Source organism: Lampetra fluviatilis, chromosome 45 (genome assembly GCF_964198595.1).
Source record: "Lampetra fluviatilis chromosome 45, kcLamFluv1.1, whole genome shotgun sequence".
Taxonomy (NCBI): domain Eukaryota; kingdom Metazoa; phylum Chordata; class Hyperoartia; order Petromyzontiformes; family Petromyzontidae; genus Lampetra; species Lampetra fluviatilis.
In genome coordinates, this window is record NC_136319.1 from 1,071,746 (window position 1) to 1,098,897 (window position 27,152).

The window sequence follows — 27,152 nt, forward strand, 5'->3', positions numbered from 1 at the left end:
AAGTGGATTGAGAAACGAATGAACGTTGTGAGATGCAATTGAAATAAATGACGCTAAATAAAACGAAATTATTTTTATTTGTATTCCAGATTTTTCCTGTAGAATCAATGATAGAAGCGTTATAATGCCATTTCCGTACGTGTACATTTCTACGTTTGTACCTTAGTATTGTATTTCTCCAACAATTCATTACACCACAAGTGTATAAAGACATCCCATTTCACCAAAGATAATTATAATTGCACCCCTATACTATAATCACACTCCTCTGGCAGCGTGAATACATCCATGTTGATTCTACACACCGAGTGGTACTTCATTGTCAACCACTAGAAAGGTTTTGATCAATTATGCTCAACCCACATTCTAATCGAGAGCCACACACTCATAACCACTGCACCCACCAACCAATCACAGACCCGGCACTACACATAATGGTGACGATGGCGCGAGTGTCATGTGTCGTGGTGTCTGCTCTTTATGGTGTTTATGTTCACCTCTCTCAGGACGCATGGCTCAGATCCAAAATCGTCACAGAGTGACCAACTTCACCAAACCCGATGTACAGCCCAAGATGTAGGGGCTGAGTGAAAGTTTGGTGAACAGAGTATAACAGTGCCATGGAGTCGGCGCTGTAAAACGACAGGAGCCCCGCTTCCCAGTCCAGATGAACCCCGACTCTCCGTGGAGGCTCCGGCACCATCAGTGAGGTCTCTACCCTGCCATGCCACACTGAAAAGCTGCTGTTATATTTCCGTAGACTCCAGGAGATGTCACTCCGTCCCAAGAGGCACTCAATACCACTCCCGCTCCGTGGGATCGTCCCATATGCGATTCCAATCCGACACCGCTGCACATTCTCCACGTTCACCTCACAGTAGTGCTGACCCGACGAGAAGCTCTCGTAGCACAGGGCTTGTAACTTCCTATCAAACCGGTGTGGGTGATCGGCGCGACCCTGCGAGAAACCACTCAGTGTCACCATCCTGAGATCTGAGGAAATCTGGAGTTTGTTGTGGGCTGAGTTTGTGTCCAGAGTCGGTGACCGTCCATCTGTGGTAACAACAGTGAAGACGATCGATGTCGCAGTCACAGCAACGCATGCACAGTAGCAACACAAGCACTACATGTGCTGTTTACAAATACACATTGTGTATGGCATTATCATTTATGTTATTGCAATAATGCAATAAACAATAAAAGTACGTAACAAATTCACATTGATTATAACATATATTACAAACGCTTGTTATTATGTGTACACAAATTCTAACGAATATTTTTAGGTATACATACATACTAATGGATATTAGTGTAGTGACGCCGACAAGCTTTCTTGCTTTACTAAGAGCCTTTATTTTGGACACAACACTAATTCTCGGACCAGGCTATTGGTTCTTAATGCTTGAACTTCGTTTTCTCTTTAACCGTCCCCTCCTCTTGTGCTATCGACCTTTTACATCTTTCGACCACCCTTTTTGGAAGCTTCGCTCAACCCATTTCCCCCAGCCAATCCTCGATCTCCTCCAATGTTGTCAACCGTCATCCATACAGTCACACGTATTCCATGCCTGTTACGTTTGAATCTCGCCTCCAATGCCTTTGAATCTCTTAGCTTCACCAAACGTCTTTGAGGCTTCCCTGCAACAATTAGAACCCTTGATTGAATTCCTGACTGTCTATTTGCACGTATGTTACGTCAGGTAAGTGGTCTGTTGCCTTGGTCATTACACTTGTATGTGTAGACAAATAACATTTTGCTCCAAGAAACACTTTCCCACTACTTTATGTACCTATTGATGACTGAGGCTCTCATTGTTATCTTCAAATTTTCAACCATCACCTGAGTGACTGCATTTCTCACTGAATCCACGCGACGTCTCCCCTGTCCAGTGGCTTAAATACACGACACAGGCCTGCCTCGTGGTGCTGATCTTGTGTTTGTTGTTAATGGGGCAACAGCTATCAGTGAAGCAGAGAAACCTACACACAACAGCCAGAAGATTCGTTGGGATGCCTCCCACTGAAATGGCCTTTGCAAGGTTCAGGCGGATGGACACGGGGGCAGGGTTATCCTGAGTCCCCTGAGAGACCGAGCTGCTCCTGCACTCACAGTACGGGACACATGTACAGTCTAATAAGGGCCCATGTCCCTCTACACATAGCATGTGTCACAATGTCGAATTAGGGTCCAGATCCCAACACAACAACAACGGCCATTCAGCACTTAAGTGGTGGTGATGTCACTATCGTGCTTGTGCCAGGGTATATGCCCTTTAAAGCCTCATGAAGTATCAAACGTCCACTGGCAGGAGGTCACTGGACAGACCCATGTGCCATGGGTTGATGATTCAGATGATTAGCCAATGGTCCACCTGTGCTCATTATGCTAATTTGCTGTTTTATAGCTGCCCGGCGCTTCACACATTGTTGTGAGCATCGATCCTTTGCCCTCCATTTCCGCTGGAGGGCATCTGACTCCAACTGCCTAGTAACATCCTTCACAATCCGCGTTCCACAAAGGCCCATCTTGACACCGCTGGTATTAGTTATTGGCAAGTCCACTCAGCTCCATATCCACTCATGCCACGCCATTCCATTTCTTCTCTAGGCCGTTCCACGCGTATTTAGTCCCCTCTATTCAGTCAAACAAAAGCTATTTGGGCATGTGGTGGCTGGGCATACGGGCTACATGACCCAGCCAACGCAGCCTTGCCTGCCAGAGGAGCTCACCGATGGGACTCTGTCAAAATCTTTCGAGGATCTGTGTGCTCCTCCCAAATAAAAGCCTAGTTAAACCCAGGATGGAGCATAGGCAATCCAGCCTGAATGCTTATAGTCGGCGAGGATGTTTTATTAGGGGGGTCTATGTTTCGCAAGAATAGAGAATAAAGGGCACGACCATAGCCGAGAAGACCCGACACTGCGTGGGGATTCATATTCTTAGGTTTTTCGGTAAAGTCACGTAGGTAAAACATTAAAATTAATAAAAGTAAAATAAAATAAAAATCACGACGTTTCGGAGGCAACACAAGCTTCCGTCTTCAGGTGGAACCGTCACAGCCACGACAGCTGTATCAAGTAAATGAGAGATTGCAGGAGCTACCACTCCGTTTATATAGTGGTTGGATAAGGGGGGGGGGTAAGGGCCAAGTGCAGCACACTTTTTATTAATATGGTAAGGTGAGGCTTAAGAGGGTGAGCCTTTGTTATGGAGAGGTACGGTTTGTGACTCAAACTGTGACAAGAAGACAACCACTAAACATTGTAAACCTGTAATAGTTGTCTGTCAAATAAGATTGGCAAATAAGTGCAGTTAAATCTTTTTTGTATGGTTAATCACATCTTTCCAATGATTACTCAGTTTGTAACCGTGATGACTTGGCCCTTACCCCCCCCCCCCCTTCTCCAACCATTATATAAACGGAGTGGTAGCTTCTACAATCTCTCATTTACTTGATACAGCTGTCGTGGCTGTGACGGTTCCACCTGAAGACGGAAGCTTGTGTTGCCTCCGAAACGTCGTGATTTTCATTATATTTTATTTTATTAATTTTAATGTTTTACCTACGTGACTTTACCGAAAACCTAAGAATATTAATCCTTGCAGTCACGAAAGCTTCAAATCTAGAATTAAACTGCGTGGGGAGCGACAGACCAGGGAGCTTCCAGGCAGCGTTATGCAGCCAATGAAAATATAATGCTGCTCGACTTGAGACCTCTGCTGTCAAACCAAAGCTGGTCATTAGCACACTGCTCAGGTATGGAAACCTCTCCACTGTATCCACAACTACCTCATCAATGGAGAGTTGATGGAGTGGAGTGTTTGATGATAAAATACACAAGTAGGTGCTTAGTTATTGAGGGGTTGAGGGTAAAGCCCCACCTCTGAGTAGCACGCTCCAGGTTCAGCAGCAGCCATTGCTCAACCGCACCTAAGCATCGATCAACCTCCCATTGTATCTGTACCAGATGAAAAATCCTCCCGTAAAGGCATGAAAAGCTTGTCCAACTACGTGGTCGAAAAAGATGTTAAATAATATAGATGCCAGAGGATATCCCTGTCGCACCCCAAGGTGAACAGGAAATGGCTTTGATTCCCAGCCACGTAGCTTGACCCGAGCCTGACCACCATCACGAAGGTCCTTAATCATTGTGACCAGAGAGTCAGGGACTCTGAAAGCACTAAGAACAACCCAGAGCCCATGCCTATTTATGGTATTATAGACCTTGACCAGGTCAGAGATGTTGGTCCTGTGAGAATTCCCTACACCCCTGCTGTAGCAGACGGACGTAAAATATGACATCTGTGCAAGACCGCCCTGGACTGAAACCACATTTGGGCACTGCAAGTGTAATGCGGGCGAAAGCGACCTTCCGGATGTGACGTCACGAGGAGGCGGAGCCAGGTGACGTGGGTGAAAGGTAGGGGGTCCTTAAGCGGGTAAACCGGAAGGAGAAGGCAGTCTGGGTGTGAATGGAAAGGTGTGGGGCCACGCGGGCGTACGAGCCGAGGGGGCACCGTCAGAAGCGGGAGTCAACCCTGGGAACAGTAGGGAGCTACTGGGAGGTGTAAAGCTGCAGATAGAGATAGGCAGTAAGGCTGTGTGTGAGGAGCAGCGGGGTGGCTGCCAAGAGTCGCAGGAGCGACGAGAAGGCGAGACAGCACGAGGCTGTCAGAGCTGCAGCAGGAACAGCCAAGGGAGCTGTGTGAGAGTACAGCAGCGGAGCTGCTGTGGGGCTGCAAGAGCGACAAGAACAGCAGCGGGGCTGCTGATGTGGACTGGAGTGACATCGGAACCAGCACAGAGAGAATAAGAGAGACAGCCGTGTGGGAACGCAGTACGGACCGAATAAAGGACACTGAGCCAGAGATCGTGGTCAAGTCTTTTATTACACTGGGGTCAGAAGTGAAACGGCATGTCTAAGCAAGTAAGGAAGAAAATTCCCCCGGCGCCAGCATCGGCTTCTTCGTCCGACGACGACGAATTCCCTCCGACCACGGATTTTGCTGGGGTGGTGGAGGAGAGCCCTGCTGAGGCGAGCACGGGGACGGGCGTGGAAGATGTCGGCGCGATGGCGGGTCCGTCAACAACATCGGACGCTGAGCAAAGATGGCAACAAGGTGGCAGAACAACTGGAGACACTCAAGGACGTCCTGGCGCATCTGTGTCACCTCGTTACGCCAAGGACGACGATGGAACGAGAAGGTGCTCCACGGGCCGCCACGTTGCCTGCCCTGCCGCCGCCATTGGCCACGCGGCAAGAAGACACCATCTTGCGCGCTCCGCGGCGCCAAACCGCCATCTTGGCCACGCCGCGGGCCGACGCCATTTTGAATTTACCTCCAGAACAACCATCATTGGAAGACGGCGTAAAGAGGAGTCGGAGTCGCCACCTTACTACAGTTAAGGAATTCTCTATCGGGGGCGATTGGAGCGCTTTCGCCTGCCGATTTTTGGCGGCGGTTCGTTCAGCAAGATGGACCGATGCGGAGGCCTTGCAAGTGTTGCCGACTCTACTGGACGACGAATCTGTTCGATTTTTCCGTTCCATAACGGCCGATAAGAAGAAGACTTTATGTGGAGTTTTTGAGGAAATGGCCGACGCCTATGAGCCACCTGACGACGCGCATCGGCGATTCGCTCAACGACAACGAGCACCCGAAGAATCGCCCGTGGCGTTCAGGGGTGCGGTGTTGGAGCTGGCCATGGCAGCATATCCTGACACGCCACAGGATCTGCTCGAGCCTCTCATATTGGGAAAAATGCTGGAGCTGTCTCGGGATCTGGGGATCCCCATGCCTGTGTGTGGGCATGAGAAGCTCACGTCCCGGGCGGCAGCAAAGTGTCTGGATGCGCAGTTTAATCTCCGTCGCTGGAAGCAAGTGGCGGCATGGACGGGTGGGCCCGTCAAGGAAGGAGGCGCGATGGGGTGGGACCCCACAAGGGCGATCTATGTGCCGGATGAGCGGGGTCCACAGGAGCTGACGGCTGCCTCCTCTCCATGGCCGGGACGCGGAAGGCCGGGGCCGCGCGCTACGCCATCGCCGCCGGGATGCAAGACCTGCGCTTCGGCGCAACGAGGCCGATTGCTTCCGCTGCGGCCGTAGGGGCCATTACGCCAAAGATTGCTGGGCCCGCTTCCCGGGTCCGCCGCAGCAGGAGCCCACAACACCGGACAAGCCGACCAAGGAACCTCCGAAACAGGCATGTCGGCACGCACCAGACACTCGGCAAGGCTTTACACCTCACCCACCACCTTTGTTGCGCGATCCTATTGTTGTTGTTAAAGAAAGGCCATCGACGGGGCCTTGTCATTCAGTTACGCAGTGGCGCAAATTGGCACGGAGAGTTGTCGCGGCCGCTACGGGTTCGTCCACTGTACCGGGGTCCATACAAGGGGTGGACGTGCGCATTTTCGTCGACTCGGGAGCGTCTGCGACTATTATATCGGATGTCATTTTCCATCTGTTGGGCATTCCGCCGGGGGCTGTGCGTCCGGTTTATGGGTCTTGCGTCGCTGCGAACGGGGGTAGTATGGGTATCGTGGGCCAGGTGGATGCGAAGATATCTATAGGGGATGTGTCGGCTTCGGGCGTTGTGTTAATATCGAGATCTTTGGCGGTTCCTTGCTTACTAGGCAAAATCAATGAGAATTGTATTGAATTGCCGGGGGGCCGTCGAATCTCGTTTCTGCCGTCGCCCTGGGGGCGACCTGCTTCGGCCGTACAGGTGCAGGCGCTGTCCGTCGCATCTGTGGACATCCCACCTGGTTCACAGATGCTTATACCCTTGCGGTATCGGAAGCCCCTGCCCAATCGGCTAGGAGCATTAGGGGTCTTGTTGTCACCATCCGCCACGATAACAACGGGATTGGCGTTAGTTGGGGCACAGACCATCGTCCGGCCGGATCAATTACCGGTTTTACAGGTGCTTAATGCGGGGGTGGAAAACATCCGTGTTCCGGCCGGTACGGTTGTGGCACATGCCACTACGGCGTTTGCGACGCACGATTGTCCGCATCGCCGGGGAGTGGTCGCTGGTGTTTCCGAGCCAAGGGGTTCGGATAATCGTTGGATCGCTACCTTATGTGACGAAAATTCTTCCCTGTCCGTGGGGCAACGTGATGCGCTGCGTAAATTGTTGCTGACGTATTCGGATGTGTTCAGCTCCGACGATTTGGATTTGGGACGCACATCGTTGCTTTCCCATCACATTGAGACGGGCGACGCTGCCCCTATTCGGTTAAATTCGCATCGGATGAGTCCAGCGGAGCGAGAACACGTTCGGGGGGCGGTGGAAGACATGTTGGCTGCGGACATTATATCGCCATCTAACAGCCCATGGGGCGCTCCTGTGGTCTTGGTTAAGAAAAAGGATGGCAACTTGCGATTTTGTGTCGATTTCCGGAAATTGAATAAGATATCGGTGGCAGATGCGTACCCCCTGCCGCGTATGGACGACTCCCTTGACGCATTGTCGGGGGCTAAGTTCTTTTCCACACTGGACCTCTCTTCGGGATTTTGGCAGCTTCCCCTTGACGAGTCCTCACGGGAGAAAACCGCATTCCGTACGCCGCAGGGGTTATTTCAATTCAACTGCCTCCCGATGGGATTGAATGCGGCCCCTGCTACGTTTCAAAGATTGATGGAGCTCGTTTTGACGGGGTTGCAGTGGGAGACGTGTCTTATATATTTGGACGATATTATTGTGTTCAGCCGCACATTTGAGGAACATTTAACGCGGCTGGAGACAGTGTTCACGAGGATGCGCTCTGCCAATTTGAAATTCAAACCAAAGAAATGCCACCTACTGCAACGGTCCGTCCGTTATTTGGGGCACATTGTGAGTGCCGAGGGGGTGTCCACGGATCCGGAAAAGACGGCGTGTGTCCGGGATTGGCCGACTCCGGCCTCTGTGGGGGATGTTCGGCGGTTTTTGGGATTTGCCTCGTATTACCGAAGATTTGTGCCGGGGTTTGCGACGATTGCGAGGCCCTTGCATCTCCTTACGGGTAAAGGACGGAAATTTGTTTGGGGAGAGCCGGAAGAGGCGGCCTTTCGGAGTCTGCGTGATCTATTGGCTACGGCCCCGACATTGGATTATCCCGATTTTGATCGCCCTTTCATTCTCGATACGGACGCGAGTGACACAGGTATTGGGGCGGTATTATCACAGTCTAAAGGGGGCGTAGAGCGCGTCGTGGCGTATGGTAGCCGAGTCTTGTCGCTGCGGAAACACGCTACTGTGTCACTCGTAGAGAACTTTTGGCGGTTGTTTTTTTCCTACGGCAATTTCGACCGTACCTTTACGGTCGTTCTTTTATTGTGCGTACGGATCATGCGGCCTTGCAATATGCACTTAAAATGGACCAGCCATCGGGACAGTGGGCACGTTGGTTGGACACGCTGCAGGAGTCTTCCTTCCAAATTCAACATCGGAAGGGAGTGCGCCATGCAAACGCTGACGCACTTTCCAGATTACCAGGGCGCGCCCCTTGTAAATGTGCGTCGGGGACGCATAGGTGTTCGCCGATTCTCAACCCCCCTCAGCCGCTCACGTTGGCCGTCGGGAAGTCGGATACTCCGATGGAACCGGGACCGACTGATGGGGTTTTGAATCTGCCGCGGTCTGTCTGGATTCGGGAACAGATGATGGACGAGTCGTTGTTGTCCATGCGGAAGCGGTCTATGAGGGACAATGGGAGTCCGAGTTCGGCTGTGGGGCCGCGAACCGCTCTCCGAGATGGTCTGCTTATGTGGCAAGAAAGGTTCCAGGAAAGCTGGCGTGTGGTGGTACCAACGTCCTTGCGATTTGAGTTGATTAGAACTCTCCATTGTGACACACTATTGCATTTAGGGGTGCAGAAGACCTTGTTGACGTTACAACGTCATTATTTTTGGCACGGCATGGCGACAGATGTCGTAGGGCACGTGCGCGCGTGCCCTGAATGCGCCCGGTGTAAGCCGCCTAAACATCCTTACGTGCCGCCTCTCCAGTCGATTCAGGTGTCTCGAGTCAATGAATTGGTGGCACTGGACATATTGGGACCCTTCCCACCATCGGCGAGGGGAAATAAATATTTGCTGGTAGGGGTTGAGTATCTCTCCCGTTGGCCGATGGCCTGGCCGTTGCCCGATCAGTCGGCCGCGGCCATCACCGACGCCTTTTTGTTTGGATACATTATGGACAAGGGGGCGCCGGAGAGACTCCTCACGGACCAGGGCCGAAATTTCTCTTCTAAATTATTGGCTGAAGTGTGCGCAGGCCTTGGGACTAAGAAGATACGGACATCTCCATACCATCCGCAGACGGATGGTATGGTTGAGCGGCTGAACAGGACATTGTCTGCCATGCTTTGCCATACTGTGAGTGAACAGCAATCGGATTGGGATCTGCACATCCCCGGAGTGCTTTCGGCGTACAGGATGACGCCCCATGCGGCTACAGGGTATTCGCCGTTTTACCTTATGTATGGTCGGGAAAACGTGCCTCCGGTGGATGTGCAATTGGGTACTGGGGTGAAGGGACCTCGTAAACCACTCCCTGAATACATTCAGGACACGGTTTGCCGGGTTACGGAGGCGCGGGAAAACGCCCGCGTGGCTACGACCAAAGCCCAGGCCCGGAACGAGCGGTATGCTCGGCGGTCTGAGGGGGAGTGCCCCTGGAAGGTGGGAGACCTGGCCTGGCTCCATTGCCCGCAGGTGCGGCCGGGGACCTCTCCTAAATTGCACAAACCTTGGCATGGTCCTGTGCGCCTCATTGAGGTTCCCAATCCACAGTCGGCGCGCGTTCAGTTTGGTTCTCGCCGTTGGTTTGTTCATACGTCGCGGTTGAAACCATATGTTGCTCCCCTACGTGATGCGTCATCTCCCAATGTTGCCTTGCCGGGGTCTGTTGCTGCTGACTCTGACTCTTCCCCGCCTGCGTCCATTGATCTTGCTAGAGCGCCTGTCGTACCTGTTCCAGACAGGCCGACCGTGACACCGCGGGGGAGGAGTGGGCCTGTTCGGAGGGCGCCTGCCAGGGCTGCGGGACCTTCAAGCCCGGCGACCCTTCCGACCCCGCTGCAGGCGCATTCGCGGAATACGACCAAGACTGATTCGTCAGGGACACGAGATGTCGGTGGACTTCCAATCGCAGCAGGGGAATTACCCCCTGTCATTTCTCGTGTTCCATCGCGTCCCCGTTCTACAAGTGGGCCGCCGACCGTCCGGGACGGGCCGGCGACCCGCACTCGTTCCAAATCGCTTACGTTTCGTTGATTGTATGTTGTTATTGTTCTTGTTCTTGCCGTCGTATTTATCGCATGCTTTCGTACGTTCGTCGATGTTACTTGTGTGTTGTTCTTGTTGTTATATTGCATGCTTAGTGTCCTTTAAGGGGGAAGGTCGGTTCACCGCATTACGCTTTGGTGTTGTTCAGCCGAGGTCGGCTGGGTTTTTTCTATGGGGGAGGGTGGTGTAATGCGGGCGAAAGCGACCTTCCGGATGTGACGTCACGAGGAGGCGGAGCCAGGTGACGTGGGTGAAAGGTAGGGGGTCCTTAAGCGGGTAAACCGGAAGGAGAAGGCAGTCGGGGTGTGAATGGAAAGGTGTGGGGCCACGCGGGCGTACGAGCCGAGGGGGCACCGTCAGAAGCGGGAGCCAACCCTGGGAACAGTAGGGAGCTACTGGGAGGTGTAAAGCTGCAGATAGAGATAGGCAGTAAGGCTGTGTGTGAGGAGCAGCGGGGTGGCTGCCAAGAGTCGCAGGAGCGACGAGAAGGCGAGACAGCACGAGGCTGTCAGAGCTGCAGCAGGAACAGCCAAGGGAGCTGTGTGAGAGTACAGCAGCGGAGCTGCTGTGGGGCTGCAAGAGCGACAAGAACAGCAGCGGGGCTGCTGATGTGGACTGGAGTGACATCGGAACCAGCACAGAGAGAATAAGAGAGACAGCCGTGTGGGAACGCAGTACGGACCGAATAAAGGACACTGAGCCAGAGATCGTGGTCAAGTCTTTTATTACACAAGCCTCTCATCAGCGTGCTTGGCAAGGTAATGTTGAATCATCTCCGCCAGGACCTTTCCTGGCACACTGAGGAGATAGATGCCCCTGTAGTTGTTACAGTCTGTGCGGTCCCCTTTCTGAAAGAGGGAGACCACCAGGTCATCCTTCTAATCCTACAGAACCTGTCCAGTGGTGCAGACTGTTATTATGATGTCATACAGGGCAGTGGGCACCGAAACGTCACCCTCCCTCAGCTGTTCGCTTGGGAGATCATCTCTGCCTGGTACTTTTCCTGGTCTCAGACTCTGGATTGCCTTCCGTACTCGCTCAACAGATGCAATTCAACCAGCCACTCACAGGGGGAGACTACTTATTCAAAGATTTGAGGCACCACAGTTCCAGCAGCGCCTTCCCCACTTTTCCTCACAATGTTTTCTGGACTGAGGGATTTCCCCTCCCCAAGACCTCACAAAAACGCTCTGCAAATCTCCAAACTTGTTCCTGGTGGCCAGAGATCAGATTACCTTTCTTTACCCTCAGAATGGTGATAGGTGTGGCACTGCAACTTCCGAGCCAAATCTGCAGTAAGCCCCCTCATGCTCCGACGTGGGATGCTGTCGACGGTGGGGGTGGGCCTGTCGCTTTTTCTCAGCCAGCTGGAAAACCTTTTCAGTCAGCCAGGGTCTCTGGACATATTTATACCACGTACCCAAAGCAGCCATTGTAGCTGCATGAGCCACAGTCCAAAACCTCGCCCATTTCCCCTTAGCATTGGGAGGAGTTGGGGGACAATGCCAACCCCATGACGTTTATAGCAACCACAACAGCCAATGGGAGCTCTAGACGGTTGCGAGGGGCTAGTAACCCTTCCACCTTCAATTTAATCATCAGTAAACTACGTCACTATGCACACAGCACGAGACACACATTCTAATGAGGGTTCATGTCTCTTTACAAAGACATAGCCTTAGCAGATTGCTGAGGAAAGTGCTGTAAGCAAGCACCTGTTAAGGCCGCCGCTGCACACGAGGGGGTGGGTTACCAGCACCACGCTCGGCCGCCCTTGTCTCCAGTGGCGGCTTGTGACATTTCGATTAGGTGGGACTGTTTTGAGTGACCTCTGAAATAATGGAGTTTTAATTTAAAACATCTCGTCATGTTAATGGCCTTCCCGTGAAAGTGATATAACAATTTAATCTACCATCGGAAGGCATTTATAAACAATATGAAACAAAACAACAAATCACTCAAATGATGTCCCCATGACCCTCAAGTCCACACTACACAACCCCTTCGACGCTGCCAAAAACTTAAAGCGTGTAAGGCCATGACCTGCTATATTTGTACAGTGAAAATAGCGTTGTGACATCGTCATTACAGCCATGGGCGCCTTTTTCACTGCCCTGAATGGGTCTCAAACGGCGTGGCTAAAATGCCAAGCTAATCACAATGCATGAAGGAATATCTCTTATTTGGGCACCTTGTTGTATATGTTGGTTATCAACATTTGTTATGTTGTATGCGTGCGTGGGTGAAATTATTATGTTGTATATGTGGGTTATGAATATTCAGTGAAAATAATAATAATCAATTGAAATTTGGCCAAACGTGTAATTATCCGGAAATATGTTAATTTATGTAATTATGCACATTTAATTATGCCAATTCGAGAGGTAATCGTAGTAATTATGCGAGTGGGTGTAATTATGATAATGCAAGTCGTTATGATAACCAGACCCCGCCTCAGTGACGAGGGTGGGTTATCGATCGGAATAAGGCAATTAATCGTATGCAGTTATGCAGGTGTGGTGTAAGTATGCAAGATTAACTTAGATTAACTCGGCATCGTTGTCTAGGTTCGTCTCATTCTCGCTTTAACATTCCCAGAGTGGGTATTCGTGGTTATATTTTAGGTCCCCGGTTCACCCCGTTATCGCTTTAACATTTACTGAGTATGTATTAGTGTGTTTATTAAGGTCACCAAGTTCAGATCTCAACGCAGAAGCAGATCTTATGCATAGATTTCAGGAAAGAATCACACAACCACTTCTGTATTAATCAATTTATTACTAATTCAACCTCAACTATGATATAGTATGCGAACTCTCAATCCCGGAACGTCAACACGGCATCAATACAGTATCATCAACGATTGTCTGATTTCACTTTGACAACGGCACATGGATCCCGCATAACGCGATGGTTGTTAGTGAGAGAGAGAGTCGTTAAAATATGCAAATACTATTCTAAGAAAAACCTTAACGTTAATGAATGATTATACTCAATATTGTTCACGCAGTACCGCACTCCTTATTGATCATACGCAACCCTTATCACGTTGTTAGCACCTTGGGTCACGGGACAGTTGAATATTCTGTAGAGGATACGAGTACGTGCGGCGATTATGACTGAAAGATACTTGAAAGATTATACGGCGATAAAAAAAAACACAATCAAAAACAGTTATTATTCTTAAAGGCACCAATCTCAACAGATACATCGGCAGGTTATCTGACAACAGAATGGCTCGGAGTAAGGGCCTGCGACGGTGCTCCTTTCCCGAAGATCGTTATCTTGTACCAAGTTTACTAATTGGGGACCAGATCACCTGATAAGGATCTGGTGGGCCACCACTCCCCACGTGAGCGTGGCTCGGCGGAAGGAGGTGCCAAGAATCAATTCGTATTGATGGATCTGTTGGGAATTTATGCGATTAAGAGTACAGCCCACTAAATATTAAAGATAAAAATTACGAATACTCTTATAAACGACGGATGGCCATCACTCGGTCTCGTTGTGATGCCTTCACAGCCACGGATGGCTTATGGGTTCGAGTGTGTTTGAGTGGTAAGAGTTGTCTTGAATAGTCAGTGTTCGGAGTCGGTTCTTTATGTCAAACAGACGCCTGGTGGTCGTGTGGTGAGGGGGCGGTGCGCGTCATACGTATCAGTCGCTCCCCTGTCACCGTGGTGAACTTGGTTCGGATGCCCGTTGATATGCTGTCGCAGTTCGGAACCCGGTCGGTAGGTGGCGCCCACAGCTCGCTCGCAGCGTGCAGTGTTGGGTCGTCGACCAGGGTGAGCACGAAGCCTCGTCGCCAAACCGCGATCCGATCCTCACCACTCCGGCGGCAGCAGAGACCTCCGACTCGGCAGAGGTTGACCCACGCAGGCCGAGTTGAGCTGTCAAGCGGGTCTTGCCCGCCTGCAGAGGAGATGAGGAGCCGCTTGAGTCGAGCCCCGAGAGCCGGCTCCGGTGAGCCGATCGAACTCGGCTGAGTCCCAGACGAGCTGAAGAGTCGAGCCGACCCGCTGGTCGCAGCTCGCTCCTGAGTCGACCCTCCCGGTCGAGCTGAAGATGAGTCGAGCCGACCCGCTGGTCGCAGCTCGCTCCTGAGTCGACCCTCCCGGTCGAGCTGAAGATGAGTCGAGCCGACCCGCTGGTCGCAGCTCGCTCCTGAGTCGACCCTCCCGGTCGAGCTGGTTTCCAATGCTCAGGGTCCTTTCTTTTATGCCGAAAAATCCCTTTGGGTCCTGCCCACAAGGCGGGGTTTCTTTCGATTTTTGCTGTGTCAGGATCTGTCCGTAGGTAGGTGTGTCCATGTGTGTGTCCGTACGTCCGTATGTCCTTGTGTGCATCACCCACGGTATATTCCGTTGTCATACTCCCTCCATAAAATCCACGAGCAAACAATCAGATGTTACAAATTGCCTCAAAGTCGTCTCTCTGTCTGGGTGCGATATTATCTCTTGTCTGGCCTTCTTCATGAACCAAAATACAGACGTTACAAATCGTCTCATAGGCGTTTTTGTCCGTGTTGCACGACCTGGAGGGAGGGGCAACACTCCCTCCGACCCTCACCGATGCACAAAGAAATGGCTAAAAAGTTTTAAGTTAACATTTGTCCCTTACCATTTCACAGTTATGATTCGGTATGTAACCTAAGGTCTGTCGTTTCCCATCGTGGTGCTTGACTCAAGTGGAGGTGTTTCCCCGAGCGTATACACACTCCTATCCCGCGCTGCGGGGATACAAAGACGGCCGGGATCTCCCTTTCTCTCCGACCCTGGGTTTAACATCGCTCTTTTATTATGTATTTTATATTCGACCTGGTGGTGATTCATCCCGTTATCCTGGCTTTTCATAAGTTTTACTTTTGTCTTCATGCATATGCTTATTATTATTAATTTATTTCCGATATCTTAGGTTAAGGGGTAAGTTTCTTGATCCTAGGAATTCGTATTCCTTGGTGTCTGCATGGTTATATAAGCGGAATATAGTTTACGGTGAATAGCGTTAACATTGATGTTATGTACGATATTATGTATTGTGATGTCTTTAACTTAACTTGTTTATCAGGGCTTTACTGACATGAAGTTGCATTTCATAGCCCCGCAGTCTTTGCCCCACCCTGTCTCTGCTCGCCGTTGTTGTTGCTGTCCAGCTGACGCCGTTAACTCAAGGCCTCATTAATTTCCGTCACTCCTTGTAGGTGAGGGCGGTTGAACCTTGGAGTCAGTTCTGGTTTTTGTCTGCCTGCTTCTTCTTGTGTCCCCTGACCCCGGGAGTTATTATTTCTACTTTTATGGCCTGTCGAAGCCCGACTCGCTGTTGCTGGGCTGGTGGGTCGCTGGGTTGGTGTCGTTCCCGGCTTTTTGCTTACGTTTGCAGTTCGCCGTGCTCTTAATTTCCTTCCCTCTTCAACCTTATATCGACTATTCGCTCCTGTCTGGGTGCGATTCAATTTTGACTTAGGAAGGTTCTGATTGTCATATGCTTCGGGTCGAGTTGTATAAAAAGTATTAAAGTATGGAAATAACATTTCATATTGACTTAATGATGGTGATGGTTCAGTAGGCGTAACTTGTGGCCTGGTTTAATTGGAGTGGGTGTGAATATCAATAACTTTAGCCTACCCTGTTGTTAAATTCCGACTTTAACGTTACTTTAATAGCAATACAGAATAATTGAGCTTTTTGTCTTAACTAGGCGAACGCGAACTTCTGGTGACCCCCGCAGCCTTGTTGTTGCTGAGTCTGCATCCTTGAGAGATATACAACACTCTTATTCGTCTCACTGTGGCCACCCAACCTTCTGCTCTGGGAGTGTTATTCTTAATTTCAGGTCAAAGGCCCCCTCACGTTCAGACGTGCAGGGTTGTTTAAATCAGCTCCCTCCCCTGTGCACGCAGCCTTGAGCTGACCCACTTATTTAATAATTTAATTCCTTGGCCTTTTGGGTATCTTTGCTCCCTCCAGTTCATTACTTAACAACACCTGGTGTTTTGCAGTTTGCTGCGCTTTGGTGTGTTTTCATTCATTATATATCAATTTTGGAAGAAGGGATAGTATACAACAACCTTTTTCGCCGCCCCGAAACATCCCCGAGGCACAAATCACTGTGTTGCAGTGGGTTATAATATAGACAACTTAAAATGGTATCTTCGTTAGGCAATTCACCTTGAAAAAATATTTATATTTCGAATGTATTAAACAACACAAAATTTATAGCAAAGTATTTTTTTATTCGAAAATGTATTTCTCATCTCCAGCTGCTTGGTAAGGCAGCGCCTCAATGCCCCTAGTAGACGAACCACGCCTGTTTGTCTCCCCAATGGCGAGGTTTACATACTGCACCAGGTACCTATTTGGGGCTGAGTCGACCTAGTGGAGGGCCATGACACGTTTATATAATTGTCACTGGTGTTGGCCGTCAGCGGGAGTCGAACTCGGCTTGTCGGGTTCGGAATACAGCACGGTAACCTCAACACACCACACAACACGGGAAACACAGAGTCTAATTAGGGTCCATATCTCTCTACATACACATAACTAGGCACACAAAGTGTAAGGAGGGTCGAGGTCTCTCTACACATAGACAATATTGGATACAACTGCATGCAATGGCATTTATTAAGAAGCACATCACGATCGTTCACTTATTTTTCCACCAAGTGACAGACAGAGCTCGAGTTTGAGTCTGGGTTGGTACTGACCTGAGCTTCTCATGCACAGGATCCTGAAAAACACAAACCCACATTTGATGTTAACATTGACAACCTTAACAGATGTCCCATCAGAAAATTAACAAATACCTGCAAACGGAGAATTATGAAACTATAGTTGTTTTACCTTGACATGAACAAAGCTCTACAAATTACAAAGCACTCTAGTCCAGCACATAAATAAATGCTTGAATGATGTTCAAAAACTAACGTATTTGATCTCTGAATATGGTGAATTTTTACTGAACCATTCCAGGTCTGAGTGTCGCATTGAAGCAGAGTTGCATCTATTTCTGGACACCACCGCTTCCCCCCACATCGAAAGATACTGAAATAAATTGCCGACAACGTCAACGTCTCCCAGAGTGGTAGGTGACCTTCTTCTGGTTATTGATAAACTAAGGCTATGAGTGAATGGAGGTGGTGCCACCTGCAGGAAGGAGAGTGGGTCCTGCACGTTGAAGACAGCGAGCAGCTGGTTGATCTCCTGCTCCAGGCCGCGTGCTCTGCTCTCGTAGTGATCAATGTCCGCCTGGATGCGGGACAGCACGGAGTGGCCCTCCTCGTCCACGCGCTCCAGCGCCTCCCTCTCCTCCTCCCTCAGCTGTTCCCTCCTGCGCTCAAACTCTCGGCTGATCCGCTCCCTGATCCCATGCAGAGATTCCTATGCAGAGATACGATGACGCGTTATAGAATCGCTCATCATTTAAGACAGTGCGATGTGACATCATAGAGCATCTATGAGATCTCTTTTACCAGTGGCAAAATATAGCAGTAGGTTTTCACCCTTTTAAACTGGTACAAAACTGACACCTTTATTCAAGGCATCATGTTTGCAATAACCACAACACAAGTAGTCAAAAAAGCAAACAACACGTAAACCCGTAAAAACAAAGTTTTTCACTATAAATCCTTTATATGCGTGGCCGCGAACTTAATATAAAGGATTTTAAAAACATATTCGCCAGTGGAGGACGCGGGGATCGATCCCGCGACCTTTGGCATGGGAAGCGAGGGCGCTACCAACTGCGCTACTCCGCCACGGCCTGTGAAGGGGTTACGCTCTGGGCTCTTATACTGTGACGTTCAGCCAAAGCCACGAATGAGTTCTATTTGAATATATGTAAAATAATTTTTTTTGCCTAAAAAGTGTAACATTTTGGGAATTTTTTTTCACGAACATTAATTGTCTGTCACAACGAGTCTGTGTGGAAAATGTCAGCTCGATTGGATCACGGGAAGTGGGTTAAAAAACGACCGAAAGATTTGCACGGTCGTAAGCAAGCACGCAAGCAAGCAAGCGAACTTAATATAAATGATTTAAAAATATATTCGCCTGTGGAGGACGCGGGGATCGATCCCGCGACCTTTGGCATGGGAAGCGAGGGCGCTACCAACTGCGCTACTCCGCCACGGCCTGTGGAGGGGTTACGCTCTGGGCTCTTACACTCTGACGTTCAGCCAAAGCCATGAATGCGTTCTATTTGAATATATGTAAAATAATTTTTTTTTGCCAAAAAAGTGTAAAATTTTGGGAATTTTTTTTCACGAACAATAATTGTCTGGCACAACGTGTCTGTGTGGAAAATGTCAGCTCGATTGGATCACGGGAAGTGGGTTAAAAAACGACCGAAAGATTTGCACGGTCCTAAGCAAGCAAGCAAGCACGCGAACTTAATATAAAGGATTTAAAAAGAAGCAACTCTGATAATGATAATAATATGCACTGTCCTTGAAGTTGATTGGTCCACACCCGAGATGGCTTTCTTTAGAGCCTAGTCCCCATTGGTGTTGGACCAGATGACACCAGAAGGCGTACAACTCAAACACAGTGCAATATCAGAGTATTGAGAGCTCGGGTAAGCATTTACTCTATGAGATCTCTTTTACCAGTGGCAAAATATAGTAGTAGGTTTTTACCCTTTTAAACTGGTACAAAAACTGACACCTTTATTTAAGGCATCATGTTTGCAATAACCACAACACAAGTAGTCAAAAAAGCAAACAAAAAAAAGAAAGCCGTCTCGGGTGTGGACCAATCATCTTCAAGGACAGTACATATTATTATCATTATCAGAGTTGCTTCTTTTTGTTTGCTTTTTTGACTACGTGTGTTGTGGTTATTGCAAACATGATGCCTTGAATAAAGGTGTCAGTTTTGTACCAGCTTAAAAGGGTAAAAACCTACTACTATATTTTGCCACTGGTAAAAGAGATCTCATAGAGTAAATGCTTACCCCGAGCTCTCAATACTCTGATATTACACTGTGTTTGAGTTGTACGCCTTCTGGTGTCATCTGGTCCAACACCAATGGGGACTAGGCTCTAAAGAAAGCCGTCTCGGGTGTGGACCAATCAACTTCAAGGACAGTGCATATTATTATCATTATCAGAGTTGCTTCTTTTTGTTTGCTTTTTTGACTATTTGTGTTGTGGTTATTGCAAACATGATGCCTTGAATAAATGTGTCAGTTTTGTACCAGTTTAAAAGGGTAAAAACCTACTACTATAGTTTGCCACTGGTAAAAGAGATCTCATAGAGTAAATGCTTACCCAGAGCTCTCAATACTCGGATATTGCACTGTGTTTGAGTTTACGCCTTCTTGTGTCATCTGGTCTACCACCAATAGGGACTAGGCTCTAAAGAAAGCCGTCTCGGGTGTGGACCAATCAACTTCAAGGACAGTGCATATTATTATCATTATCAGAGTTGCTTCTTTTTGTTTGCTTTTTTGACTAGTTGTGTTGTGGTTATTGCAAACATGATGCCTTGAATAAAGGTGTCAGTTTTGTACCAGTTTAAATGGGTAAAAACCTACTACTATATCATAGAGCATCTCAACACCGCTTTGTCTCTATACTCTGTACAAAGAGGCAGTCGACTTACATTGTGAGAGCTTGGAGGAAATTCAATGCATCGTTGATTAGAATGGGATTCAATTTAATACACTTCACAGGCAAATTACAAGAGGGAATCGTGAAGCTGTCGCCTCGCTTTCTACCTGCATGTGCCGGTAGTCGTCCTTCAGCGACTGAGTATGTGACGCTGCCATCTTCTTGTTCTCTTCTCTCCTCGTCTTCTCGAGTCTGAGTTCCTCCTGCGTGGGGTAGAAGAACAAACGTGCTCAATACTCGCATCATCAGCAGCACCCGTTGCCTCTCCACTGTTCGACAGATATAATAACTGCATTTGTTATTTTAAAAATGTACATATAAAGTAAATAATTATAAATTTAAATGTCATATTTACATTTTGACTTAAAACTTTCGTGACTGCAGGGATTCATATTCTTGGTTCTTTCGGTAAAGTCACATAGATATATTTTTTTTTTAATAAAAGCAAAACAAATGATGAAAAAAATGATGATGAAGACTGCTTGTGTTGCAATCGAAAAGTCGTGGGTTTTTTCTTTTCTTTTTAAATATAATTAATTAATTTACATTTTCTTTTTCTTTTCTATCTACGTGATTTTACCGAAAGAACAAAGAATATTTCGATTTAAAGCTTTCGTAACTGCATGGATTCATCTTCTTGGTTCTTTCGGTAAAGTCACGTAAAAGGGAAATAATAAAATAATAAAAATAAACCATAATAAAATAATTCTCACGACGTTTCGGCCACAACGCAAGCAGCCGTCCTCAGGTGAAGAACAGGTCTGAAGAATCAGTTTTGGCGTGTTTCAGATCTGACTTGTGCTCGCGGGCACGATCAGAGATATGGCGTTTCGTTTCTCCAATGTAGCAATCACTACAACTGCAACTCAGTTTCTTCCGCCATTGCCGATCATTGCTACAACGCTGTGGGCTCTCATGAAATTGTCTTTTCCGAGACTAAGGTGCTCTGCAAGCCTCCTGGCTACCAACAAATGTTTGTACACGAGGCCATCCAAATATACAAACACAGACATAATTTCAACCGTGATGATGGGTACAAACTTAGTAATCATTGGAAAGATGTTATTAACCATGCAAAAAAAAATTAATTACACATATTTGGAGCATTTCTGGCAGCAATTTCAGCTGCACCACCTCTACATAACAATAGGCTCAGTCAACCATTCTACACAACAAAGACTCATTTCCTGGCAGCGATTTAAGCCGCACCACCTCTACATAATAATAGGCTCAGTCAACCATTCTACACAACAAAGACTCATTTCCTGGCAGAGATTTCAGCTGCATCATCTCTACATAACAAAAACGCTCAGTCCCTTTTACATGCACCTTTACATCATCCGCACCTAGTTTACACAACAAAGGCTCATTCCTAACAGCGTGCTTCAGCCACACCGAACCTTGCAAAAATAATATTCAGGGCCTACCTTGGCTCCTCCCACCATCAACCAGTATATATACAAATACTGTTTCCTTGGAATTTCTCTCACTTGATACTGCTATCGTGCTGTGACGGTTCCACCTGAAGACGGAAGCTTGTGTTGCCTCCGAAACGTCGTGATTTTTATTTTATTTTTTATTTTACTTTTATAAATTTTAATTTTTTACCTACGTGACTTTACCGAAAAAACCTAAGAATATGAATCCTTCAAGTCACGAAAGCTTCAAATCTAGAATTGACTATATATATTTTATTCTCCGCAGGGAATGGATTCTTTGCTCCGCTGCAAGTCTCCTACCACCACTATCCCACTGACATATTTCATCGTCTCCTCTTAGTACCTTTCACGTGACGGTCAATGGTATAGTGTATAGCAGATTGTATAATAATAATAATAAATAGTATAAAAGTGTAATGTTTAATATAATGTATAAGGTAATATATAGTATCGTAATTGTTTAGTGAATATACAGCAGTGTGGTATATAGTAGGGTGGGTAGAATAATACATAGTGTAATATGACAAGGTATAGTCTAAGGTGTATAGCAATACAATATATAATTTAATGTTGGGTTTGTCTATGGCAGTACATAGTACGGGGTAGACCCGTGTGATGTAAGAGTAAAAAGTTTAGCTGGAGGCATATAATATTTTTTGCGACATAGAATTGTAATGTATGACTTACTGTTAGTAGCTCAGCTTATTGGACAGTATATTTAGTATATTGATGATACTGATGTCGTTAATATTTTAGTTTCTTACGTGGTGGTTTAACTGCTGCAGCTCCATACTATTGTAGTATTCTTGAATGAGACAGAGACTTCGTAGAGGCCACACGCTTTTATTCCAATAACACTAGTCCTCCGGACTCACTGGGGGAACAGTCCAACCACACAACCTAGGGAGGTACAGCCTCCGGCTCTATTCTCATTACTCTCCTTCCGTAGCCTACAGCTACTCAGTTACTCTCCTTCCCTAGCCTACAGCTACTCAGCCCACTCAGTCCCAGCGGGGCGGCATCCTCGAGGCTTGGGGGTCCAGGATCTCGGGCCGCACCTCCTTCAGCTTCTCGTGAGATGGACCCCCTCCGCTCTCCGGGAGCCGTCTTATATCCCCTCTCTCTGAGGGGCGGGGGTGTCTCGGGGCCCTGGCTCTCGCCAGCCCCCTCCCCTCAGAGCGGTTCCAACCACCTCTCGTCCCTGCCGGTCCGGACCGGTCCAGAGCGGTACGTACCTCTCCCCTAGCTTGTGTGACCTGTGTGACCTGTGTCAACCTTGGTGTCAACCTTGACCACCACACTATTAACATTCCTTCCCTTTATTAATGCTAACCCTATTCCCTCCCTTTGATGCTGCTAATCCTGCATAATGCACGGGCATAATATGACTTTGAAAACCCCCCGCCCACCTCCTACGCATTTCACAAGTAGTGACTAAACCCATATCTGCATTTCCCATATATATGCTAAATTCCTCTTGATATGCAAATTCCTTTGTCAAGGCGCTCTTCCCCCTCCAACCCAGCTTAAATATACGCTTCCAAGCCTGGTGATGTTCATTCAGTTACTGTCTTTCCGACAGACCTGTTCTTCACCTGAGGACGGCTGCGTGAGAATTATTTTATTAGGTATTATTTTTATTATTTTATTATTTCCCTTCTACGTGACTTTACCGAAAGAACCAAGAAGAACAAAGAATGTTTATGTACAGTTTTATGGTCAGTAGCTTACATACCAAGTGCATTCATTGCATGCAAAGCATTACGGATATTCATCTGTCAAGTACCGAAAGTTGTTAATCCTAAGTAATCAATAACATAAATAAGCAAATTATACACCTCCTTCATGTATCTGTCTATCCTCATAAAAACTACGAATATATTCACATTAAAATATATTTTATACATCCCAGACACAATGGATGAGACACGATGTCAAGCCCGGTCCAAAAGGTTGCTTGTATTTGATCAATGCTTCTGAAATGAAGCACTCCCGGAAGACCGTGAGGCTGATGGGTTGAGTATACCAAATATATCATGGGACCTCCTTTGCCAGTTCCAAAATATGCGAATAAATGTTCCCCTTCTTTCTGGCAACAAAGCAGGTGTTAAGATGTTAGAAAAAAGGGGAAACCGTATTCTCATATTTTGGTACTGGCAAAAGGAGGTCCCATGATGTAGCTGTTCGCCCCGAGCTCTCATTACTCTGATAGTGCTTGTCTTTGTGCTGTACGCCTTTTGGCGTCCTCTGGTTTAACAGCTTTTGAGACTAGGCTCCAAAGAAAGCTGTCTTTGGTGTAGACCAATCAGTTTCAAAGACAATGCATATATTATCAGTGTTTTTTGTTTGCATTCTGACCACAAGCATTGTGGTTAGTGCAGACATAATTCCTTGTAAAAGGTTTCAGTTTGGTGTTTTAACATCTTAACACCTGTTTTGTTGCCAGTTAAAAGGGGAACACCTATTCTCATACCGAATATAGTTATTTTTTGTGGCTTGAGGAGCTGCTGATCATTTATCCCTATCTGCAATCGGCATCAAAGGTGAACAAAACATTTTTTCTAAGCATTTCATCTACAAGTGAGATTAAAGTTTAAAATCAACTCTGTACAAGTTTTTTTTTACAGAATTTGCAAAAAAATGTATTGTCTCAGATTAACTGTTGGTACTCCAAAGTCTGCATGACGTGGGCCAAATGGTTAAAATCGCCTATAATGATTTACATCTTAACAATGTGTTTCTTTAAATTATGAGCTGATTTTCCAATATGTAATGATACAAAATTTGGGTTTTAATCAATAAAATGTGTAATTTATGCAACTTTGCTTCAAGAGCTGCAGTATATGACTGGAATTGTTACATTTGAAATTAGTAGAAGAAGTGGAGAAAATGTCTTTATAAAAACACACACATGAAAGAAAAATCTTCAAAGAAAATTGGTTAATATTCTTGGTTCTTTCGGTAAAGTGACAAAAGCTTTAAATAAATAAATAAATGGGTTAAGTTTACTTGCACAATTAATTATATGTTAAAACATGGCTTACTTTGCTGTTATAGTAAAATATTTTCACTTAACGTTTCTGCAAGAGAGACATTTACTTCATCATCTACTAGCAGGAAGTACCCGGCTTTGCCAAAGGGAAAAATATATATTTAAAAACTTGTCTTTTTCTTTAAAAACATAACATATACATACACAAATACTCAGCTATTATAAAAGCCTAGCGTTCCGTTTGTCTGTCCATTTGTCCATCAACAAAATTAGAAGATCCTTTTCAGAAGGCCTAAATTGAAAAGTGGGGGTAAAAAGTTGAACTAAGCTTTATAAATGTGTTTGACTCCCCCCCCCCCCCCCCCGCAATTTTTTTACCCTCCCCACACCCATTTTTTCTTATTTTGGAGGCATATATACCTACACACTCTACATACAATCGAATAAGTAGTATCTAGTGACTCTACAGTAGTATTTAGTTACTCTACAGTAGTGTCTACTGACTCTACAGTAGTAACTACTGACTCTAATTTCTACTGACTCTATAGCAGGAGCTACGGACTCCACAACAGTATCTCTTGACTCTACAGTAGTAGCTACTGACTCTACAGTTGTACCTACTGACTCTACATTAGTATCTACTCACTAAACAGTAGCAACTACTGACCCTACAGATGTAACTGAACACATGGGGGGGGTGGGGGTGGAGAGGACATTTGTCGAAGTGAAGGGCATGGCGCGAAGCGCCGAGAAGCCTTTAGTAGGAGGAAAAAAGTGTATTGGGCCGTCTTGCAGCAGTAATGCTGAGGTCCTATCGTTTTTTGTTTTCTGTTAAGTCAGCCGCTGCTCCTCCGCTGTTTGTTTTGCGAGCCACAGCACCTTTCTCTCTTTGTGTTTATCTTTTTGTTTTGGAGTCGCCGCACAGAAAAATTGTTTGCGTTTCAAGGGGCAACCGCGAGTCGGCGTTCATCGCATGTGCATATGTGTGCTTTGGTGCATGCTCAAAGTTATCATTACGATTAGCGTACATTTTTCCAAAATGTGATTTTCTTAGTTTAGATTGGACCAAGAGCAAAAACAAATAGCAAGTGTTCATTCAGGGGCTTAGTTTGTTGTATCTGTGTACTTTGTTGAAACGTAAACCTAAACGTTTGTCAGTTAAAAGCGTTACAAGGATAGGCGTACACAGACAGAGAGACAGACAGGCAGACAAAAAATTGTGATTATAGGTAAGATGCTGACAACCCTCAACTGTTTACCCCGGAATCTCACCAATTGCACCTCACAATTACAGACCTGGTTGTGTTAAATGCCACCCAATCCGAAGAACTCTACCTAAGCCCCAGGCAGCATCTCACTAGGGCGACACAACCTCGAACTCTCCTCATCATTCGCTCTCTCATCAATCTGTCTAACCACCGCAACATTCTAGGTGTTATATTGGATTCAATACTCTCACTGTATAATCATGTCCTTAACACCGTGAACGGGTGAAATCATCACCTCTTGGCTTTATGGTATTTCCCACCGATGCTGCCAGCTGCCAGATTCAGTACCAACTTTTTTAGAAGGCGGCTCGAATTGACATTCAACAAAAGGGTGTTTTTCAAACCACAATGAGCGGTTGGATATCAAAATATAAAACCACTGAAAAGTGGCGTTTACCACGCATTTTTCTTCTGGTGTTAAAACGAATCATCCAATTTACATACAGCACACAGACATTGTAATGTGTAGCTCATTTTCTTTTTTTACACGAAATTACTATGTCCATAGTTTTTTCAATATATATTTTGGAACAGATCTGTAAGCTCGCGTTATTGTTGCAGAGATCAGTTCTGGCGCAATCCCAACTCTGTGCTCCGGTCTCTGAGCGGCTCCACTCACCTTCCGTGCCTCGTGCTCTTCCTCCACGCTGCTGAACTTGTGTCCCGCGTGCTCCCCCACGATGGCGCAGCTCGTGCAGACCAGGCTCTCGTCCTGCGTGCAGTAGAATTCGAGACGCTTCTTGTGCCTCTTGCACTTGCGAGCTTCCATGTTGGCACCCAGCTCGACCAGCTCATGGTCTTTGAATTTTGGATTCTGCAGGTGACGCTTACAATGAGACTCACAAAAAGACATCTCGCACGTCAGGCAATTTCTCACAGCAGGGGCTTCACCATCCAGACAGCTGTCACAGGAAACTTGCAGTGATCTTTTATTTATCACATTGAGCTCCTCTACAAGGCTGGCGAGCGCCACGTTCCTGGTCAGCTGCGGCTTCTGCTCGAACTCGGCTCGGCACTGGGGACAGAAGCAGCGCCCGGCCACCTGCCACGCGTCCTCCAGGCACTGCAGGCAGAACGAGTGGCCGCAGCTCAGCGTAGATGGGCAGTGGAACGCACCCAGGCAGATGGAGCAGCTGAGCATCTCAGATGCAGCAGCAGCTGGGGTGGTCATGACTCTGCTCCTCTCTCAGTATCTCAGCGAGTGTCTCAGTGAGTGTCTCAGTGAGCGTCTCAGAGAGTGTATAAGTGAGGGTTTAAGTGAGTGTCTCAGTGAGCGTCTCAGAGAGTGTCTAAGTGAGGGTTTAAGTGGGTGTCTCAGTGAGCGTCTCAGAGAGTGTCTAAGTGAGGGTTTAAGAGAATGTCTCAGTGAGTATCTCAGTGAGTGTCTCAGCTAATGTCTCAGAGGGTGTCTCAGCAAGTGTCTCGATGAGTGTCCCAGGGAGTGTCTCAGCGAGTGTTTCAGCGAGGCTCTCAGCGTGTGTCTCAGCGAGTGTGTGGAGATCACAGAATGCTGTACGATTGAAGCAGGAAGAGGAAAGTGTAACCTAACAGCGCAGTTACT

The 27,152-nt window shown here is 47.3% G+C and overlaps 1 protein-coding gene across 1 annotated transcript; it reads right to left on the reverse strand.

Moving 5' to 3' along the window:
* Positions 1-502: 502 nt before the first annotated feature.
* Positions 503-26,762, reverse strand: LOC144947506 (E3 ubiquitin/ISG15 ligase TRIM25-like). The gene is made up of 6 exons (XM_078876729.1): positions 26,211-26,762; positions 20,000-20,095; positions 17,428-17,661; positions 16,989-17,011; positions 1,988-2,103; positions 503-1,053 (listed from the first exon to the last, which is right to left on the reverse strand). The coding sequence occupies exons 1-6, from the start codon at positions 26,760-26,762 to the stop codon at positions 503-505; spliced, it is 1,572 nt and encodes a 523-aa protein (XP_078732855.1).
* Positions 26,763-27,152: the final 390 nt, after the last annotated feature.

Coding starts and splice junctions, on each gene's coding strand:
- LOC144947506 (XM_078876729.1), bottom strand. CDS start 26,762: ATGACCACCCCAGCTGCTGCTGCATCTGAGATGCTCAGCTGCTCCATC. Junction 17,012..17,427: donor ACCCACTCTCCTTCCTGCAG/GTGGCACCACCT, acceptor TGTGTTTTTCAG/GATCCTGTGCATGAGAAGCT. Junction 1,054..1,987: donor GAATCTTCTGGCTGTTGTGT/GTAGGTTTCTCT, acceptor TTGTTACCACAG/ATGGACGGTCACCGACTCTG.